Source organism: Mustelus asterias, chromosome 4, assembly GCF_964213995.1.
Source record: "Mustelus asterias chromosome 4, sMusAst1.hap1.1, whole genome shotgun sequence".
Lineage (NCBI taxonomy): Eukaryota > Metazoa > Chordata > Chondrichthyes > Carcharhiniformes > Triakidae > Mustelus > Mustelus asterias.
The window spans coordinates 63,086,921-63,107,111 of NC_135804.1; the positions used below are offsets into that span (position 1 = coordinate 63,086,921).

Consider the following 20,191-nt stretch of genomic DNA (forward strand, 5'->3'; position numbering starts at 1 on the left):
ACCACACTTTGATTGCCTTAAGGCCTGATGCATGAATGATGGCTCCCAGAAATGTAATTGTTGGTTGTGAAAACTCACACTAATTGTTGACAGTTACTTCTTCCAAGCATCACAACACTGCTCTCACATTGTGTCATACTCCAGTGTGGTGGGTCTGTGGATCAGGATCTCACCCATGTGGCAGGTGACGCCTTGGAATTCCTCCAAAATGCCTGTGACTGTTGTCTGGAAAAGTGATTCTATAGGGTAGGTGATTGGATCAGTGTCTCCCAAGGGATGTGATAAAGGTGGTTAGTAGTCTGGATTCCTCCTCCAAAGGTTGCTAGAAGCCAACGTTTGCATCCAGCTTTGTAAAAATAATACTTGATGTGAGTTTTGCCACACACTCATCCATAGATGTCCTTGGGAGGATCTCCCTTTCCACTGTGTTGTTTAACACATTCTCATTGAGCCAAAACAGAAAATTCTGGAAAAGCTCAGTGGATCTGACAGCATCTGTGGAGGGAGGGCAGAGCTAACATTTCGAGTCTGGATGACCCTTTGCCAGAGTTGAAGGCAACTGGAAATAGGATGAGACTTATACTGTTGTGGGGAGGGGGCGGTGTGGGAGCTGTGGGGGTTTGGATAGGGGGCCAGTGATACCTTCTCCTAAAGCCCCTCGTTAAATTCTTGCACATCCACCTCTCTAGGCAGCCAATTCCACTAACATCAGTCCCTTACACACTCCCTCACAAGCCCTCCCACACCCTCTCTCTCAGTAACTCCACAATTCACCCTTTTCTAATAATTTCCATGCTCTTTCTCAAAGCCTTCAGTCTACCCCCTCTAAATCTCCCTCACATCTCATTCCCCTTCCAGCTCACCAACTCACCTTACTGCCCCAAGTCCCCCCACTCCCTGGTCCCTCATTCTCTGGCCCCGCCCATTCACTAGGCCCCGCCCACTTCCCGCCCCACTCGCCAGGCCCCTCCCAGCCCTGGCCCCGCCCCTCTGGTCCCGGCCAGGCGGCGGTCGATTGCTCTTCTCTGAGTTCGCAGCGTTCAGGCTCAGCTGCTCGGGTCTGTCTGAGTCATGTGATCAGTTCAATATGGCGGCTTAGCGTTTACCGGGAGAGGAGCAGCAGAGCCGGCGTGAGGGACTGGGACAGAGAGGCGGGGTGAGAGACACACACAGATAGAGACAGGGATAGAGACTGGAACAGGGAGTGGCCGGGGCCCGGGCTGGGCTCACTCTCACTGGGCAGCGGGATGGAGCCGGGGCCTCGCTGTCGAGTCGCTCATGAACCGACTCAGAGCCTGAAAGGAGAGACAGATTCCAGATTGCCCCCCGCCCCCCCCGGTCTCCCCCTGACTCCCTGTCCACTCACCTCTTCCCGCAGTTCCCTGCCCTCTTTATATTCCTGATCTTTTCTCTCATTCCGTTCCTATCATCTCACATCTGGCTGTCACTTTTTCCTTGCTCTGCCCCACCTGTCTGCCTCCCTTCAAGCCTCTCCCTCTCTGTCTCATACCCATTGACCTGACCTCTCTGTTTTTGTCTGTCCTTTATTTCTCTTCTCTGCCATTAATTTATTTATTTTCTCTTCTCAGCTTGTGACTAGCAAGATCAGCGATCCAAGAGTTTTCGATTGACAAGATGAACACCGAGAAGGATTTTGCTCCCCTCACTTCCAACATTGTACGGGCTCTCAATGACAAGCTGTATGAGAAAAGGAAAGTGGCGGCCCTGGAGATTGAAAAGTAAGCTCAGCTTGCTGCTTTGGGTTTTGAACAGATAATATTTACAAAACACATGGTGATGCAATTGCCAGAGTCAGCTTAACTTGTCTTATACATCAGTTTCAGAACCATCACTATTTTCCACCTTAATCAGTCCTCCTGGTATTCAGCTCTGCTCGTTGAGTGCTGGGGATGCAGACTTTGGTGAATGACTGGTTGACTGTGCATTGCCAGATCTGGCTAGACCACTTGAAGTATTATTGGATCCTGCACTCCATCACTACAGCTAACCCCTGTACAAAGATCATTTTTGAAGGCTGAGATATCATCTTGCTTCTCGCCACCATCTTCATAAACTCCCCGCCGCCTCTAACCTTACCTCCAACAATAAGTATAATGAGTCTGTATACTTTATTCTGAAGATTTGAGATTGAATGTTCAGCTGCTTTCCTCCCTTCCCCTATCCCACTGTTCCTAACTTCCTCTAAGATTTCCCTTTGCTTTAACTTAGAATTTGTATCTTCACCTAGTTTCTCTTCCCTCCTCCTCTCATGTCCTCTGAGTTCATCTTGTGAATGAAACCCATTTCTCCTCCAGATCCAATGTTAACAGTTAATATTTTATCTGTCTTCCTCCTTCCTCCAGATGTGTTGCCAGCACCTTTCTGCAAACAACCACCCTAGAACCTCATAGTCCTTGCAAGTCACAATCCCATCTCAAACATCCCATTCTTCTCCAAATCTCTTGAACGTGGTGTTAGCTCCCAAATTCGTGGCCACCTTTATTGGAAGTTCTTGTTTGAAACCCTCCAAACAGGTTTCCATCCTTTTAGGTTTCTAACTAAAGTCACAAATTGCGACCAATTTGACTGTGACAAAGGTAAACTTTCCCTCCTTGTCCTTCTCAAACTGTCCACAGCTTCTGACACAGCATCCTCCTGAAGACCTCTCCATCCAGCTGGGCAGGACTGCTCTCAACTGTATCCTGCTAATTGTAGACAGAGAATAATCAGCAATGGTTTCTCCTCCTCCTCCCAAGCCAGTACTTCTGGTGTCCTCTCAAGGATCTGTTAGGTTTTCTCCTATCTCTCATCTAAATGTTGCTTCTCAGTGACGTTATCAGAAATATGGCATTGATTTCCCAATTTGCGCTGATAGTACCCAGCCCCTTCTCTCCTCCACCTCTCTTGACCTCTCCCCTGTCTCTGTCAGACTGCTTATCTGACATCTGGTACCAGATTAGCAGAAACTTTCTCTAATTACATTCTGTGAAGACTGAAGCCATCATCTTTAGTCCCCATAATAAGCTTCGTTTCGTGGCCACTGACTCCACCCCTCGCCTTGGCAACACTGAGGCTGATTCTAACTCTTCATCATTGTGATGTTATATTTGACCCCAGTATGAGCTCCCTGCCGCACATCTGCATGCACGTGATTAAGACCACCCAGTTACACCACCTAACATTGCCCAACTCTCAAACCTCCACCTCATTATCATAGAAGCATAGAATCCTACAGTGCAGAAAGAGGCCATGCAGCCCATCGAGTCTGCGCCAACCACAATCCACCCAGGCCCTATCCACATATCCCTACATATTTACCCACTAACCCCTCTAACCTATGCATCCCGGGACACTAAGGGGCAATTTAGAATGGCCAATCAACCTAGCCCGCACATCTTTGGACTGTGGGAGGAAACCTGAGCACCCGGAGGAAACCCACGTAGACACAGGGAGAATGTGCAAACTCCACACAGACAGCGACCTGAGCCAGGATTCGAACCCATGTCCCCGGAGCTGTGAAGCAACAGTGCTAACCACTGTTCTACCGCGCCGCCCATTCATCTACTCATCTACTCATCTTTCCCTTTATCCAAAGATGTGCGGGTTAGGTTGATTGGCCATGCTAAAAATTACCCTTCGTATCCTGAGATGTGTAGGTTAGAGGGGTTAGTGGGTAAATATGTAGGGATATGGGGGTAGGGCCTGGGTGGGATTGTGGTCGGTGCAGACCCGATGGGCCGAATGGCCTCTTTCTGTACTGTAGGGTTTCTATGATTTCGGGACTCTACTATTCTAACACACCGCTGGTCTGCTTCCCATTTTCTGCCTAACTGCAAGATTACATAAAACTTTGCTGCAGCCTTCTAACTTGCACCAAGTCTTGTTCGCCAATCACCCCTATGCTTGCTAAGTCATAGTGCCTTCTGGTCAAGTAATGCCTCCAATCTTTAATTTCAAATCTCTCCATGGCCTTTCCCCTCCCTATCACTGCAATCTCCTCCATTCCCTCAATCCACCGAGAACTTTGTGCTCTGCAAATTCTGGTTTCATGAGCATTCCTGATTATAATTGCTCCTCCATTGGTGGCTGTGCTCCCAGCTGTCTGGGTTCCAAACTACGAAACTTCCCACCTAACCCTCTGAGTCTCTCCACCTCGCTTTTCTCCTTCAAGATGCTTGTTAAAACAACCTCTAACCAAACATTTAGCCATCTTCCTGATTAACCTTTTAGTCATTCTCTGCTGTTCTTTATATTCTCACCAATTATCTGGTTTGCCATTCATCTTTGCGCAGTTATGTTTTGTTTCCTTCAGTTTGATGTTTTTCGGAACTTTAGTTAACCACCGATGGTGTCTCCTCCCTTTAGAATTTTTTATTATAGTAGGAATATACTTATTCTGAGATATCCCCATAAATGTCTGCTACAGCCTCTCTATTGATCTGTCCCCTAGCCTAGTCGCCCAACTCGGTTCACTTAGCTCAGCTTTCATGCCCACATAGTTGCCCTTACTAGTCTTCGATCCACTCTATAATATGGGTTATTCCCATGCGTTTGCTGTCCTTGTGCATTCTGTAGATATTACACGTGGCACTGGTCCCCAGATGTTTGCAGGGTCGACAGAGTTGGGATTGCTTTGGTTCCCTGTTCTGGTTTGTTTAAACGAAGGGTGCATTTTTTTATTTGTATATCATTTGTCATTGGACTGAAAAAGGATGAGGGCTCCAGATATAAGGGTTAGGAGAGCAGATTACACGTAAGACTTGGATATATTAGAGGTAATCTTGTAGATGTGGACAGGTTGGGGTGAGTTCAGGTCTGTTTGACTGTATTTTGGGAGGATGTTGCTGGTATTGGGTCAGAGGGATCTGCCATCTTGTAATTTCTGTGGTGGGGAATTTGTCGAGTTTGTGCCCTACTGTATATCCCTACCATTAGGCCTCTTGCTGGCAACCTTCAGTATCGCCATCCTTCTCCAGTGGATGCATTTCAGCAAGATGCCAATGAAAGGAGTGTGGCAGCCAAATTATTTCCTCTGGCGATGCCAGGGATGCTTTGTTTTGGTAACAGCAGCCATTTCATGTTTTGAATTGAGAAAGCCCAACAATTGACTCTGCAATTCAGGGTGCTGGAATATGGGGGGAAAAAGCTACTTTTTAAAACTTTTAGCTCCATTGGCACCATTCTGTTGCGGCAATGGAAGTGCTTCCCTCAACCTGATGAGACTTGTCTGTAAGCTCACCATAGATATGTCAGCAGCCCTGAGGCTGTGCAGAGGAGTCCCACCGCACTGGAACATACACTCCAGATTCCACAGAAGGCTTCGCACAAGGAAAGGATGTTCTGCAGTTCATAAAGGCTGCAGATCCATTAAAACTAAAGGTGAATTGTGGAGGCAAGGCAGGAAAATGGAATGAAGACAGATCAGCTGTGATCTGATTGAACAGTAGGTAGCGCAGACTGCCCCTTCTGTTTCTACCTTCCTGTTGAATCAGTGGAGTTTTAAAGGGAAGGCACCTGTGCCTTTGCCATTTTGCTGGACTGCATTAGAATTACTGCTCAGGAGTAGTAGGGGGCAGCCATTTTTTTAGAAGTTTACTGCAGTCACATGAGTTAGTGCCGTGATCATCATGTTAAAAATTTCCTGTCAGATTGGGAGAACTGTAATAGGATCCATCTCCCTACCAGCATAGGACGTGGGTGATTCTGAGAATACTTCTTTAAACATTTGACTGTCGACCAGTTTAGCTGACTCGAACTTCCCCTTTAATTTAACTTATTTTAACCACAGCTTAACTTCCTGAATCATGTCTTCCAGTGAATATTGATGTCCTTGTTGTTCAGTTCTCATGTTACAGCCTTTAGAGATTTGTCAGTCACTGGAATTTGAATGGCTTACTTGCATCTTTTGTTTTTGTTTAACTCTGGCTTGAATCCAAAGAAAAGATATCTGAAGATAAGGAACTGTCTCTGTCAGTTTTATCACTCTCTCATTTTGAGCCACAGTCCAATAAGATCCTAGGTTCGGTCACCAGTCTGTGCTTAGTACGTTGGGTCTTCTACTGGGACAGTATGACAGCTTTCAATGTCCCTGGGTAGGTAGAGCGGAACATCCATCAGTGTTTCTGGTCTTGCATCTTCCTGATCTCTGCCAATATATAAGCTGCAGGAGTGACTTTAGGCTATGGTTGCTTATAGCTCTTAAACTTGCTGGCCTTAAGAGGAATACACTAGCTTAAATACAAGCTAGTGTAAGCCCAAACTTACTCGCAGAATAGTACAAATAATGCATAATACATAATAGCCTTATGTGAGTAATAGTTCTGACTATAGCCTGATTTATTGTAAGCAAGACACTTGTGAGATCCACTCGTGCACTAAAGCCAAACCTGGTAGTGAGGTCACAATGAAATACCAGTGTGTCTCTGCCCTGTTGAAAAGAGAGACTTGCATAAGATCCTTTCACAACTTCAGGACTCCCCAAAAACACTTCAGAGCCATAGAAATACTGTGCTTCTGAAATGTAGTCATCTTTGCAATGTGGCAACAGCCAATTGCACATGCAAGGCTTTCTTAAACATCAGTGAACTAATGTTGGTTAAGAGATAAATATTGCCCATCACACTAGGGAGAACTCCTGTAACCATCTTTAAAATAATGCTATTACTTTGGCCAGAAAGGCAGCACTTCAAACAGTGCAGCACTCGCTCAGTACTGTAGTGAAGCTTTTATATAGATTGTGTTCAAGTCTCTGGAGTGGGATTTGAACCCAAAACCTTCTGACTCGGGCAAGAGAGCTATTTCTCGGAGTCACGACTGACACCAAAACTGAATGAAGTGGGTACAGACAGTATAGATCAAGGGGAGTGTACTGTGTCGTGATGCGCTTTAGACTTTTGCAGATGTGGTAAAATGTTTGAAGGATATCTTGTGCTACCTATAACATTCCAACAGTCACTGCACTTCAAAACATCATCACTGGCCATAAAACATTTCTGGACTTCTTATGATCATGAAACACTCTATAGAAAGACCTTCCTGTAACTCCTGTCTGACTGTCTTGTAGCACACCAATATGAGTGTTTTTTGTATGTTACTGCTGGTATAAAGGTGCATCTTGAAACACATTCTACAGCAGACAATGGAGATAGATTAGAAAGGGATAACAAGGGTGGCTATTAAGTTACTTCTGACGCTATTGTGCTCCCCCTCTACCTTTTGCTCATGCATGTGCACTTGCTCACTCTTCATCTCTCGTGTGCTCATGCACCAACTGGTGAAGACTTGGCTTTTTTCTGTGCTGTACTGTTCCCTGATGAGCCCCTGACATCCTTCCTAAAATGCGGTGCTTAGAATCCAACACAATAGTGCAGCTGAGACCTGTGCATTAAATTTCATCTGTCCATTTTACCTGACAGTATTCTCCTGCATTTCACTCCCTTGTTTAGTATATGTGTGTTTTTGAGACATCTGCAAACTTGCCCAAGTCCAGATCTTTAACATATATCTTAAAAGGCCGTGGCCCTAATACCAACCCCTGGGGACCACCACTGTATACTTCTCTCCTGCTCTGGGAATGCAGCTGTTCACCATGACTCTCTGCTTTCTGTTCCGTTGTCAATATTGTATCCACGCTGTCACTGCTCATGGATTTCAGTTTGGTTTACAAGACAACTGCATGCCTTTTGAAAGTCCAAGTGCACAGCATCAATTGTACTACCCTCTTCAACCCTTTGTTACTTCAGCAGAGAGCATGATCAAGTTTAAGTGCAATTTGCCTTTAACCAATCTCTGACTTCCGTTTATTTGCCTGTATCCAGGTCCCAGTTCAACATTCCTTTGATTCTTTTTATTAATTTCTCTGATTTCAAGTAGATGCAATCATAGAATCCCTACTGTGCAGAAGGAGGCCATTCGGCCCATTGAGTCTGCACTGACCACAAGCCCACTCAGACCCTATTCCCGTAAACCCACATATTTACCCTGCTAATCCCCCGAACACTAGGGTCAATTTAGCATGGCCAATCAACCTAACCCACACATCTTTGGACTGTGGGAGGAAACTGGAGCACCCGGAGTAAATCCATGTTTTCCTTTTGCTGCAGAAAATGTTTGAAATTCACTTAAGAGTTCAGCCAGCAATGACTGTGACAGCCTTCTGTATCCTCATTTACATTCCCTTTGTCCCATTCCAGCCACCCCCACCCTCATGGTACAAATCTTCACTGACTCTCTTTGCTCTCTCCTCTGACAAAGGGTCATCCAGACTCAAAACGTCAGAGCTACTGAGATTTTCCAGCATTTTCTGTTTTTGTTTCAGATTCCAGTATCCGCAGTATTTTACTTTTATTTAAATGACTGTGAACAGTCTCACTTACTGTGAATTCAGTCCCATTCTATTGTGACAAATTTCTGGGATTTTTTTAACTGCTGTCTGGGGATATATTTGAATAATCCATCTGTTTGGCCCTGATTTATGGTGAAATTATGAGCCTATCTACAGAGGATTATGTTGTCATTCTGTTGCTTTCCGTGCTTATATTTTCCACAGTAGTCAATGTGTCCTGTGGGTTAAGGAAAACATTTTCCTTAAAGCTGTCAGTTTAGAAATGTTTCCGTTGTCTTGGGTCACTGTGATGCTGAATCAGAGGAAGTGGGAAAATCCCAGGTTTGATGCTGGAACAGTGATTGGAGTGTTACACCTTGCTTCATCGCCATAGGATCATGTTGCACATGAGGAAGCTATCTGACACGATACACGCATGCAGCTGCCAACTACCAAACTGGAGCTATCTGCCCTGTCCTTTCCCAATATAATCTGTCCAATACTTATCCAACTCCCTTTTAATTGTTCTCAGTCATTGCAATAAGACATTCCATGTTTGAAGATCTGACCTTAATCTGTGTTCTTCAAGTGAATGATCCCTCGATCCGTGTCCCTTTTTGTTAAAAGTGACACCAACTAGTGGATGCAGTCATTTAATATTTATCCGTTTCATAACATTGGGTTCTTCTACCATAACTCTCGCTTTCAGTGAAGGCTGCCGAACCTTTGAACCTTTCATTGTAGCTGTTCTGACTACTTGAATTTGGCACTTGTAGCAAAAGCAATTGAGTACAAAAATGAGGAAGTGATGCTTCAATAGTGCACAATCTTGGTCGGAGGAGTACTTTATTCAATTCTGAATACCATTGCTCAGGGAATGTACATTGACCTCGGGTAGAACACATATTTGCCAGTGTGACACTGAAGCTCCAATATTCTCATAAGACGGCGGCACAGTGGTTAGCACTGCTGACCCACAGCGCCAGCAACCCAGGTTCAATTCCAGCCTTTGGTGACTGTGCGGAGTTTGCATGTTCTCCCCATGGGTTTCTTCCGGGTGCTCTGGTTTCCCCCCTCAGTCCAAAGATGTTCAGGTGAGGTGGATTGGCCATGCTAAATTGTCCCGTAGTATCCCAGGATGTGCTGGTTAGGGGAATTAGAGGGATAAATGCGTGGTGTTACAGGGATAGGGTGGGGGTGGGCCTGGATAAGATGCTGTGTCAGAGGGTTGGTGCATGCTCGATGGGACGAATGGCCGCCTCCTGCACTGGGAATTCTATGATCAGGGTTGTCCATTATGGTAGTTCAGCTCATTTAATGAAGTGCGGAAAAGAAAATATTGGTCAGGGTCCACCTCCCCTTCCTGATATGTTGTACGCTTTGTTAAACCTCTTGTTTTGATTAACACAGACAAGGTCAAGAGGGTTTTAATGGGCATTTGCATACATGATGACAATAAATCATTTGTATGCTACAAAGCCACACAATCTCCCTGAAGCAACATAAACTTATCAATGATCAGAGTCAAAAAAAGTTGTAGTTATTTAGCATCTTTCACATAGAAAAGCAACCGAAGGTGCTCATAGGATGTTATCAGCCAACATTTCAAACTGAATCCGAGGAGATATTAGGATAGATAATTTGAAAACTTGGGCAATGGAAAGGTTTCAAACGAGTGTGTTTATTGAGGATTGAGAGGAAGGAATTTCTGAGCTTTGGACCTCGTCTGTTGGAGGCATCGGGCACTGATGGATACACAAGTTTAGAGTTGGTGAAACAAGACATTGTGAACCTAGCACGGACATTGCAGTGTGATCAAATCCTGCACTTTCTCACTGCCCACAACTGGAAATATTGACCATCTGAAACATAATTAATGGCCAGAGCTTCCAGCACATCGATGCCGAGTTGAGAATGGGGAAAGAAATGAAGTTAGTCAGAAGAATGTTGTGAGTGGGCTGGCTGCCTTTTATTGCATCTCATACCTGTGGCATCCTGCCTTTCTGTTCCAGCAGTTACCACGTGTTTTAAGCTGAAGAGCTGGGAGAAGAGATTATGAACTGAGAGCACTGCAAGACTAAATAAAATCCTGTAATTAATTAGTATAAAAGTCTCATACAATAAGTGCTAGAACATTGCTTATTGAAATCCGTTTTGTTACTTCTGCTCCCCACCAGCCCCCCCCAACCTTCACTCACATCCCTTATTACCACTTTCCCATTCTCGCTCTCTCACATTGCCTCTTCATTGTATATGTCTGATGAACACCAGGATAACAGCAATACTGCTGCTGCTTGTTTGACTTAAGGCCTTTGTTCCAAAGCCATGTGAATGCTGCTGGCCTTCAAATGGGTGGGCAGGTAAAAGGAGTTCAATGATGCAGAGATCAGGCATAGGCCATTCAGCCCCTCAAGCCTTTTCTGCCACTCAGTTTGATCATGGCTGATTTACATTTATCTGTCTTGGCTCCACATCGCTTGATTTAAGATTCTTACCCAACAGAAGAACTATTGATCTTTATCTTAAAAGCTCCAGTTGTCTCCCTGCATCCACTGCCTTTTGGAGAGAGAATTCCAGATTTATTCTGTGTGGTAGAAAAAAATACTTTTTGATTTGATTTATTATTGTCATGTGTATTAGTATACAGTGAAAAGTATTGTTTCTTGTGCGCTATACAGATAAAGCATATTGTACATAGAGAAGGAAAGGAGAAAGTGTAGAATGTAATGTTACAGTCATAGCTAGGGTGTAGAGAAAGATCAACTTAATGCAAGATAGATCCATTCAAAAGTCTATTGGCAGCAGGGAAGAAGCTGTTCTTGAGTCGTTTGATACGTGTCCTCAGACTTTTATATCTTTTTCCTGATGGAAGAAAGTGGAAGAGATTATATCCAGGGTGTGTGGGGTCCTTGATTATGCTGGCTGCTTTTCCGAGGCAGCGGGAAGTGTAGACCGAGTCTACAGTGGATGGGAGGCTGGTTTCCGTGACGGATGGTGCTTCATTCACGACCCTTTGTAGTTTCTTGTGGTCTTGGGCAAAGCAGGAGCCATACCAAGTTGTGATACAACTAGAAAGAATGCTTTCTATAATGCATCTGTAAAAGCTGGTGAGAGTCACAGCGGACATGCCAAATTTCCTTAACTTCCTGAGAAAGTAGAGGCGTTGGTGGGTTTTCTTAACTATAGTGTCCGCATGGAGGGACCAGACCAGAACAGGTTGTTGGTGAACTAGACACCTAAAAACTTGAAGCTCTCGACCATTTCCACTTTGTCCCCATGACAGAGGCTTCCACTGCGCTTCCTGAAGTCGATGACTATCTCCTTCATTTTGTTGACATTGAGGGAGAGATTATTGTCGTCACACCAGCTCACCAGATTCTCTATCTCATTCCTGTACTCTGTATTGTCATTGTTTGAGATCCGACCCACAACGATGATCAACAAACATGAAAATGAAGTTGCACTTCCCGATTGCACTCCTGAATTGCCCAATTTTGATTTTTGATAAGGAAGGAGGTAGTAGAGGAGCATAAACACTGGTGTAGATCACTTGGGCTCGACGGCCTATTCTGTGCTGTAAATTCTATCTTCAGATATCGTGCAGTTCCAATAACTTCTGTTTTTATATTGATCATTCCAAACGGCAGATGTTGTCTAATTTTACAGGTTGATTCACACTCGTGTGCTGTTTGATTAGCCGGCCATCACCAGCCTTGCTATGTCAAATAGTCAGGCTGACAAAATAACCTTGTCCTTGAATTGATTTGTTTCAGTGCTTGCAGTGAAGCATGATTCATATTGATGATTAAAGCTTCAATTCCTCTCCCTTCGCAACTGTACACAGCCCCAAGTCAGCCAGAGAGTCAGGCTGTTGCTTCCAGCTTCACTGAAAACCAATCCCACTCAATGCTGTATACACTTCTTTACTCGGCTGCTTTGTGCAGTGTTGCTGTGGGGAATTCTTGAACCAGGTGTAGTCCAGTAAGATGGAGTAAAATCCTCTGGGCTAGTGGCTTTCCTTTAATTTGGTGACCTACTCTCCAAAACAGTCAGTGCCGCGACTCCAGTAATTTTTCGGCACCAAAAATGAGGTACTTTCTCCTCTGAACAGAGAAGGCTAAATTTAAATAGTGTAGATAAAGAAAAATTGTTTCCAATGGCTGACAGGAGAGACCGATTTAAAGTGCTTGGCAAATAACCAGAGGCAAAATGAAGGAAAACATTTTTTTACACATTGAGAGGTTAGGATTTGGAATGCACTGCTTGATAGTGTGGTAGATACGCATTCAGGAGTGGCCTTCAAAAGGGAATTGAATAAACACTTGAAGAAAAAAAACTGTGAGGCAATGTGAAAGAATGGAGGAGTGGAACTAACAAGATTCCTCTTCGAAATAGCGCACACACCAAATGCTGAATTGGCACCTTCTACAATATTTTGATTAACTCAATAAATGCAGAAAGGATCTGACCTCCTTGGGATGCTGTCCTCTGAGTGTGCAGGATTCTCAACTCCAGAAAGAGGGCAATCTGTCTTTGCAAGCCTCAGTTTGAGACCCTGTGCCCTGCAGTGGCACCAGTGTGACAGTTTTCTGTTTACTATGATAGCCATCTCCTGTACTGACACCTCCTTTCCTGATACTCGTGGACCAGGTTGCCTGCATGTGGGCTGTGCGGAGACGGCAGGTTAACAATGGGACCAGAGACCCACAGGTTTACTGTTCTGCAGCTGGGGTAAGGGAAGTAGTTTTTGTGCATTGTAAATGTAAGGACCCAGTGCGCAAGTTCCTCGCCACAATGCAAAAGAAACCAGCACCAAGAATAAGATCTTCAACGCTAGGCTGAATTATTGTAGGTTACACATCTGTTACTAACTAGGTGGTGGGGGAGTTATTTAAGGTGCTGATTACACAATGTGTACATTGATGAAATATTGAAGTATCTTGGATTAATCATGCTCTCATTTCCTATGTTGTAGATGTACAAATGAAAGCCCCTTGATACTGTTCCCTAGTGGAGGAGGAGCTATTTTACAGGATATTGCTGTTTGACTTGAGTGATTCATGGCTCACATGTCAACTGGGATTCTTCAGGGATGTAAAGTTGAAGAAAATAACTTTAAAACAAAATTCCTGCTTTAATGGTGTCACTCACTCCCTGTGGCTTAATGTTGAATTGAGCCTGCAGACAGAGGGTTGGTGGTGTGTGTGACTGTGGGGAGGGGAATGGACCTGATGCTGTCCTTGCAGGGCACCCATCTGGAATCATTCTACTATGCATTACTGTGTAGCCATCAGGTGTTTGAAGCCCGGGTGGTTTTCCTATTTGTCTCACTCTCCTCCTCTTTTCCCAAAGCCCTGCAAATGTTTTCCTTTTCTGTAGATAGTGGTGTATGGGACTAGATTTGGTCTCGCTATCGCTTAACTTTGATATTCATTTGTGCTATCAGCTGTTATTTAAGTGCATTTCTACAGTGCCGCCCCCCCCTCCCCCTTACAAATATCTCTTGATCCCTTTACTCCCAAGAACCATATCTAATTTCTTCTTGAAATCAGACAATGTTTCAACCTCAACTACATTTTGTGGTAGCACATTCCCACCCTCTGGGTGAAGAAACTTCTCCTCATCTCAGTTCAAAAAGGTTTATCCCTCATCCTCAAACTATCACCCCTAGTTCTGGACTCCCCCACCATCGGGAATGTTCTTTCTGAACCTACCCTGTCTAATCCTGTTAGAATTTTATAAGTTTCTATGAGCTCCCCCCTCACTCTTCTAAACTGCACAACTTCTCGAAGCTCTTCAGAGCCAGTGAAGTACTTTCTGAAGTCTTGTCACTGGTTGAGGAATAAATGTTTGCCAGGAAACCATGGGAAACTCCCCTTCTCTTTGAATTGTGTCATGGGATCTTTTGCATTCGCCTGGGTGGGAAAACTGGGGCCTAGATTTAATGTCTTATCTAAAAGATGGCATCTCCAACAGTGCAGCATCCCTCCAGTGAAGCACTCGAGTCTTAGGCTGGATTACATCTCTGGAGTTTAACTTGATGGTTTGTAAATAGAATATATTTCTTAATTAACTGAATTGATATGTATTCCCAAACTCTGATAAAGCCGATTTTAATTATTGTATCTTAAAATTTTGTTTTTTTAAAACATTTTTTCTGTAAACATTACTCATCTTCTGTCCCCTGCAACCCGCCAGGTAGCTAGGGGAGATGGTCATAAAGTCCATGGAAGTCATTTGAGATTGCAGGGCAGGGCTGAATGGCAGCTGCATTCTCTCCCTGGTCTGCAGCATGAACAAACATAACTACCTTTCTTCCCCACACAAAGGCAAAGACCTCGACACTAGATAACACAGAAAGCAGGCTTCCCTCCATTACATGCACAGGGACACCCCAAAGCCCTGAAGTTATAGAGTTCTAAGGGAAGAGGAAGAGTTTGCAGCATCTATTTCCTCCATGCATCATTGCCCCCTTTCCCCAAATCTTCCAGACCTTAATTTCCCCCTCATCTTCAGTTAGTGCACCCAAGTACCAAACCCCCGCAATTATCCCAAATATATCCATATGGGACCATAAACATCTTCCCTACTATCTTCCTTTGTATCCTACAGATCACAAATATTTCAGACATAAAATTCAGTACAAAGGTTTAAATGTCATAAAATTGTCAATATGTGTAAATGTTATTCTATTTACCTGAGGTGTTATTCCTAGGTTTATAGCCACCTGCACCAACAGTGTTCACACCTGGACTTCATTAACGTATAATGATGTTTTAGTCGCAACCGTCCAGCAATACAGTTAGATTATCACATTTTACCAAGTTCAGTAGCAACATAAAGCATGTCTTTAGATAGTTGTAAACATGTTAATTACATTGGAATTGACGTAATTGCAGCAATTAGCAGCTGGGATGTGTTGGAGAAGGAGTGCTCATTTGGTTTCAGGGTTTAGACTCTGCGCTGAAGGATTCCCCTCGTCAATCTTGTCCATGTTTGCTGACAGAAAAGCGTTCTCGACTTCGAACAAAATCGGCAGTCATGCTTTTTCAATAACTGGTGAAATTAAGATCTCTCAGTTCACTAATCAATTAGAACAAGAACAGTTAGAAACTTGTTCAGCATTATCAAATTTGTTTCCCTTTTACATAACAAGTATATGGAAAACCTTGACAATGATCAGCTGAATAATGATGTACTCATGAACGCTTTACAACAGTTACTTGTGACTGTCAGTCCATCTGCATTAAAACCCAAACTTTCCTTCAAATATCCACTTAATTAAATCCAGCAAGGGGAGGCAGTAATTGGCATTGTCACTAAACTAGTAATCCAGAGACCCAGGGTATTGCTCTGGGGACCTGGGTTCAAATCCCACCACAGTAGATGGTGAAATTTAAATCAATAAAAATCTGGAATTAAAAATCTACTGATGGCCATGAAATTATTGTCGAAAAAACCCACCTGGTTCACTAATGTCCTTTAGGGAAGGAAATCTGTCATCCTTACCTGGTCTGGCCTACATGTGACTCCGGACCCACAGCAATGTGGTTGACTCTTAAATGCCCTTAGAGATGAGCAATAAATGCTGGCCCGGCCAGCGTCACCACATTCCGTAAATGAATTTAAAAAAATATTGCGGTACCCCACCTTCGCTGCTGTACTGATAGCTGTGGCCCAGTGAAGCAGAGTGCCTGTTCCCAATGCTGCTTGATCTGGGAGGTGTGGAAGAGCCTTTTTCTTCCCCCTCTCCTGTGGAGAACTGCACTGTGTTCCTCCTCATGTCTAGGATCATAGCTCAGCGAGGAGCTGATTGAGTGTCTTCAGTAGTGATAGTTTATATTTTATAGCATCAGCTTTGGGTGAAAAAGTGGCAGAAAAATTCTTCATTCCGCAAGACGACAGTTTCATAGAACAGGGCACCAAAACCCATCTTTATAAACACCAGTGGGTATTAAGCTTAATGTTAAAGATGTAGAGTCTGTGTCTTCAACATAATGCCATATGTTCACAGACTCTTTGACCCAATTATAATCAAAGTATCTCGATGTGAGTGCAGTCAGTGATCTCATGAGCTAGACAATGGAGAAAATAATTGTTAGCTTGGTATTTCTACAGTTCTTACACTTTCCGCACTGAATTTCCTTCGTTAAATGACTGTTTTGGAAATCAGTAGTAGAGGTTCTTTTGAGAGTGTCAGTACATACAAGATCCTTTAGTACAGAAAATTTTAAACAATGATTTAAAGCAGCTTCTGCCTTGCCTGATTGCAGTGTAACTTGAAGAATTATAATGACACTGGGTGGAGCGTGTGTGGTTTTGGTTACTAAAATTAATTATTACTGTTGGGGAATCTTTAGTCACCAGTCTTAAATTGTGAGACCTTTCTCAGAGCACAGGCAATTATTTTCCCCGAAACCATTCAAGCATTTTCTTCTTTGGATGATCTCAGTCTTGCTACAACTTTTGACATCCTCCTATATCTTCCTCACTCATTGCCCAGCTTATTTGCACACTCTGTTGTGCACTTATTGGGCCACTAACAGCACCCTTCTTAGCCTTGATCACCATTATTTACATTCCCTTTGTCTTTTAGTCTATGGCATCTTTAACAATTTCTCCCGTCTCCACCTATCGCTGGCCCTCTATCCAGCCCCTACTGCTCCACCCCTCAACAGCAGTATAAATCTCATCCTCTTTCCCGTTCTCTTCAGCTCTGACGAAGGGTCATCCAGACTTGAAAACGTTAGTTCTATGCTTCTCGGCCTTTTGGCTAAGATCATGTGTAGTATGGATGGGATGCTGCGCTTGGCTGAGGTCATTAGGTTACATTTAAGCTTCATTTGAAGCAATTTTTAAAAGCAACATCTCGGCCTTTTGGCTAAGATGCAAATGAGATCAAGCCTTGGAGGAGGAGAAGGACTTGCACCGACTCCAATCAGCTTGGCTCATGTAGATCAGGCCCAAGACAGGAGTGGAGGCCCTGTCTTGTCAGCTTAGATTGGAAATGTCTCAACTTGTTGAGACTCTGAATTGGACTTGATTTGATAGAATCGGAATTTTAAAAAAGTTCTATTCCCTATGCTGTGAGACCTGCTAAGATTTTCCAGCATTTTCTGTTTGTGTTTCAGATTCTAGCATCCGCAGTAATTTGCTTTTACTTTAATGCTCTGGGGACATGGATTCAAACCCCACCATGGCAGCTGCTGGAATTTAAATTCAGTTAATAAATTGCGAATATAAAAGCTAGTCTCAGTAATGATGACCATGAAACTATCATCGATTGTTGTAAAAACCCATCTGGTTCACTAATGCCCTTACCCGGTTTGGCCTACACGCGAATCCAAACTCTCAGCAATGTGGTTGCTTCTTAGCTGTCTTCTGAAATGGCTGAACACATCACTCAGTTCAATGGCAATTAGGGATGGGCAACAAATGCTGGCCCTGCCAGTGACACCCACAACCCATGAAAGAATATTTCAATCTGCAACAAGTCCTGATTCCCACATTACCCCTTTCCTTTCCTACAGTGGCTCCCAGTACCACAAAATTTAAAATAAATTCTTCGTTTAAATATTTTCATAATCCTGTTCCACCCTTTGGGACCTCCTTCAGAACTGCAATCCCTACCCTCTCCATCAATCTCCTTTCCTCTGACTCTGGCCCCTTCTACATTGCTCTTCTCCCATCCTCTAGAATTACTTCTCCAAACCCAATGTTTCTTCCATGCTTGGGACATTGAGTGAGAACAGAGTAACACTTTTCTGCGATATTTATCATGCCTCTCCCACTACAGTTTTAATCTACTTGTACGCACTGTTTAGACTCAGAATTACCTTGGCCTCTTTCTGTGCTGGTGTGGTCTTTTAGGCTAACTGGTCCATGCTGATTTTGTGTTCCCTGCAAGTCTCCTCCTAGTCTCTTGAACCTAACCTTACCTGCATAACCTTCCATTCCTGAACCTAAGCTATTCACTTCAAAACCACCCCTTATGGTATTGAGTTCCACATTCAAGCCACTATATGTTTAAATAGATTTCTCTTGAATGTTCTGTTAGATTTATTAGTGACTATCTTATATTTGTGGTGCCTAGTGGAAGCATTTCCTCTGCATCTACTCTCTTGAACCCTTTTGTAACCTTAAAATCCTCTATCATTAATCTGTGAATTGTTCTGGCTCCATATAAGTCTGTTTATCTGTTGTTGAGTGACCTGGATTGAACATTTGGTGGGGCAGTTGTTTCAGAACGCCTCATCAAAAAAACTACTCACAACAGTGTCGTAGTGGAGCCCAAGTACAACATTTACATGAGAGGCTCAAAAGTCTGAGTTAAATTGAGGCTGTTTGAATTGATGAGAAAATACATTTATTTAGAAGATGACTGGATGGGTGATATGGTGGCACAGTGATTAGCACTGCTGCCTCACAGCCCAGGGACCTGGGTTCAATTCTGGCCTTTGCTGATTGTCTGTGTGGAGTTTGCATGTTCTCCCCATGTCTGCGTGAGTTTCCTCCGGGTGCTCCAGTTTCCTCCCACAGTCCAAAGATGTGCGGGTTAGGTTGATTGGCCATGCTAAATTGCCCCAAGATATATAGGTTACAGGGATTAGCGGGGTAGATATGTGGGGTTATGGGGCAAGCCTGAGTAAGCGTCAGTGCAGACTTGATGGGCTGAATGGCCTCATTCTTCACTGTAAGGATTCTATGATCTGTTTATTTTCATGACTGCTTACTCATTAGCTGTCTAAAGTCCCTAACAATTCCTTTGGTCTCAGAGTAATCAACGATACAAGGCCTTTGTTTATTCTTGTAAACAAGACTCAGCATTCCTCCTGATTTGATATTTTCACTCTTACTGGGAAGAGGGCCATGGGGACCAGCAAACTCCACTGTGTGTGAAATTAGACAGTGTCAGGAAAGTTGGCTGAGGGAGGGAGATTATTAACCCCGTGCCAGATTCTGTGTGAAAGCCTCTGGAGTGGACTCTCACATGAAGTTTGATCACTTGGCAAATACACTGGAGGATATCTGGAGATGTGATTAAATCTGTACCCTAGTGCAAAGCCAGCAGCTTGAGGGGGAGGCAGTGGTACAGTGGTATTGTTGCTGGGCCAGTAATCCAGAGACTTGGTAATGTTCTATGGACCGAATCCCACCATGGTAGATTGTGAAATATAAATTCAATAAAAGATCTGGAATTAAAAGTGTAATGATGGCCATGAAATCATTGTCAATTGTCGTAAAAACCCATCTGGTTCATTAATGCCCTTTAGGGAAGGAAATCTGTCTTCCTCACCGGTCTGGTCTACACGTGACTCCAAATCCACACCAGTGTCCTCGGGGATGGTTGATAAATGCTGGCCCAGCCCAGCAACACCCACATCCCATTAATGAATACCACAAAAGGGAGGGCATGGGTAGCAGAGGGGAAAAAAGGCAGCAGTTCCGGACAATTAACTCATCTAGATTTCTGTCCTCTTCTCAGGTTGGTGCGAGAGTTTGTCGCACAGAATAACATTGGGCAAATCAAACATGTGATCCAAATCCTATCCCAGGAATTTGCACTGTCGCAGCATCCTCACAGCCGGAAAGGTGGCCTCATCGGTCTTGCAGCCTGCTCCATTGCTCTTGGCAAGGTGAGTAACATTGTTCACCAGGTGATGCATTCATTACTCAAAATAAGCTAGAAACTGATTACTTCTGGCTTCATTAATCCTCTCCAGCTTGATAATATTTCACAAATTCTTTCACTGATGGTATTTATCCTTCCCCCATATAAACACCCCCATTTGCTTTTCTGTCCCATGGCCTGCAGAGTGTGACTTCTGACTCACACTGACCAGTATAACTAGAGATATGTTGGTTGCA

General features: G+C 43.8%; 1 protein-coding gene across 2 annotated transcripts in view; it reads left to right on the forward strand.

Moving 5' to 3' along the window:
* Positions 1 to 1,003: 1,003 nt before the first annotated feature.
* vac14 (vac14 homolog (S. cerevisiae)) overlaps positions 1,004 to 20,191 on the forward strand; it is a 163,318-nt gene continuing 144,130 nt past the window's right edge. Inside the window, exons 1-3 of one of the 2 annotated variants that reach the window (XM_078211141.1) lie at positions 1,004 to 1,058; positions 1,590 to 1,739; positions 19,809 to 19,959. In XM_078211141.1, the coding sequence (XP_078067267.1) occupies positions 1,636 to 1,739; positions 19,809 to 19,959 (255 nt within the window). In that variant the 5' untranslated portion in view covers positions 1,004 to 1,058; positions 1,590 to 1,635. The other variant, XM_078211140.1, reaches the window with a different exon arrangement.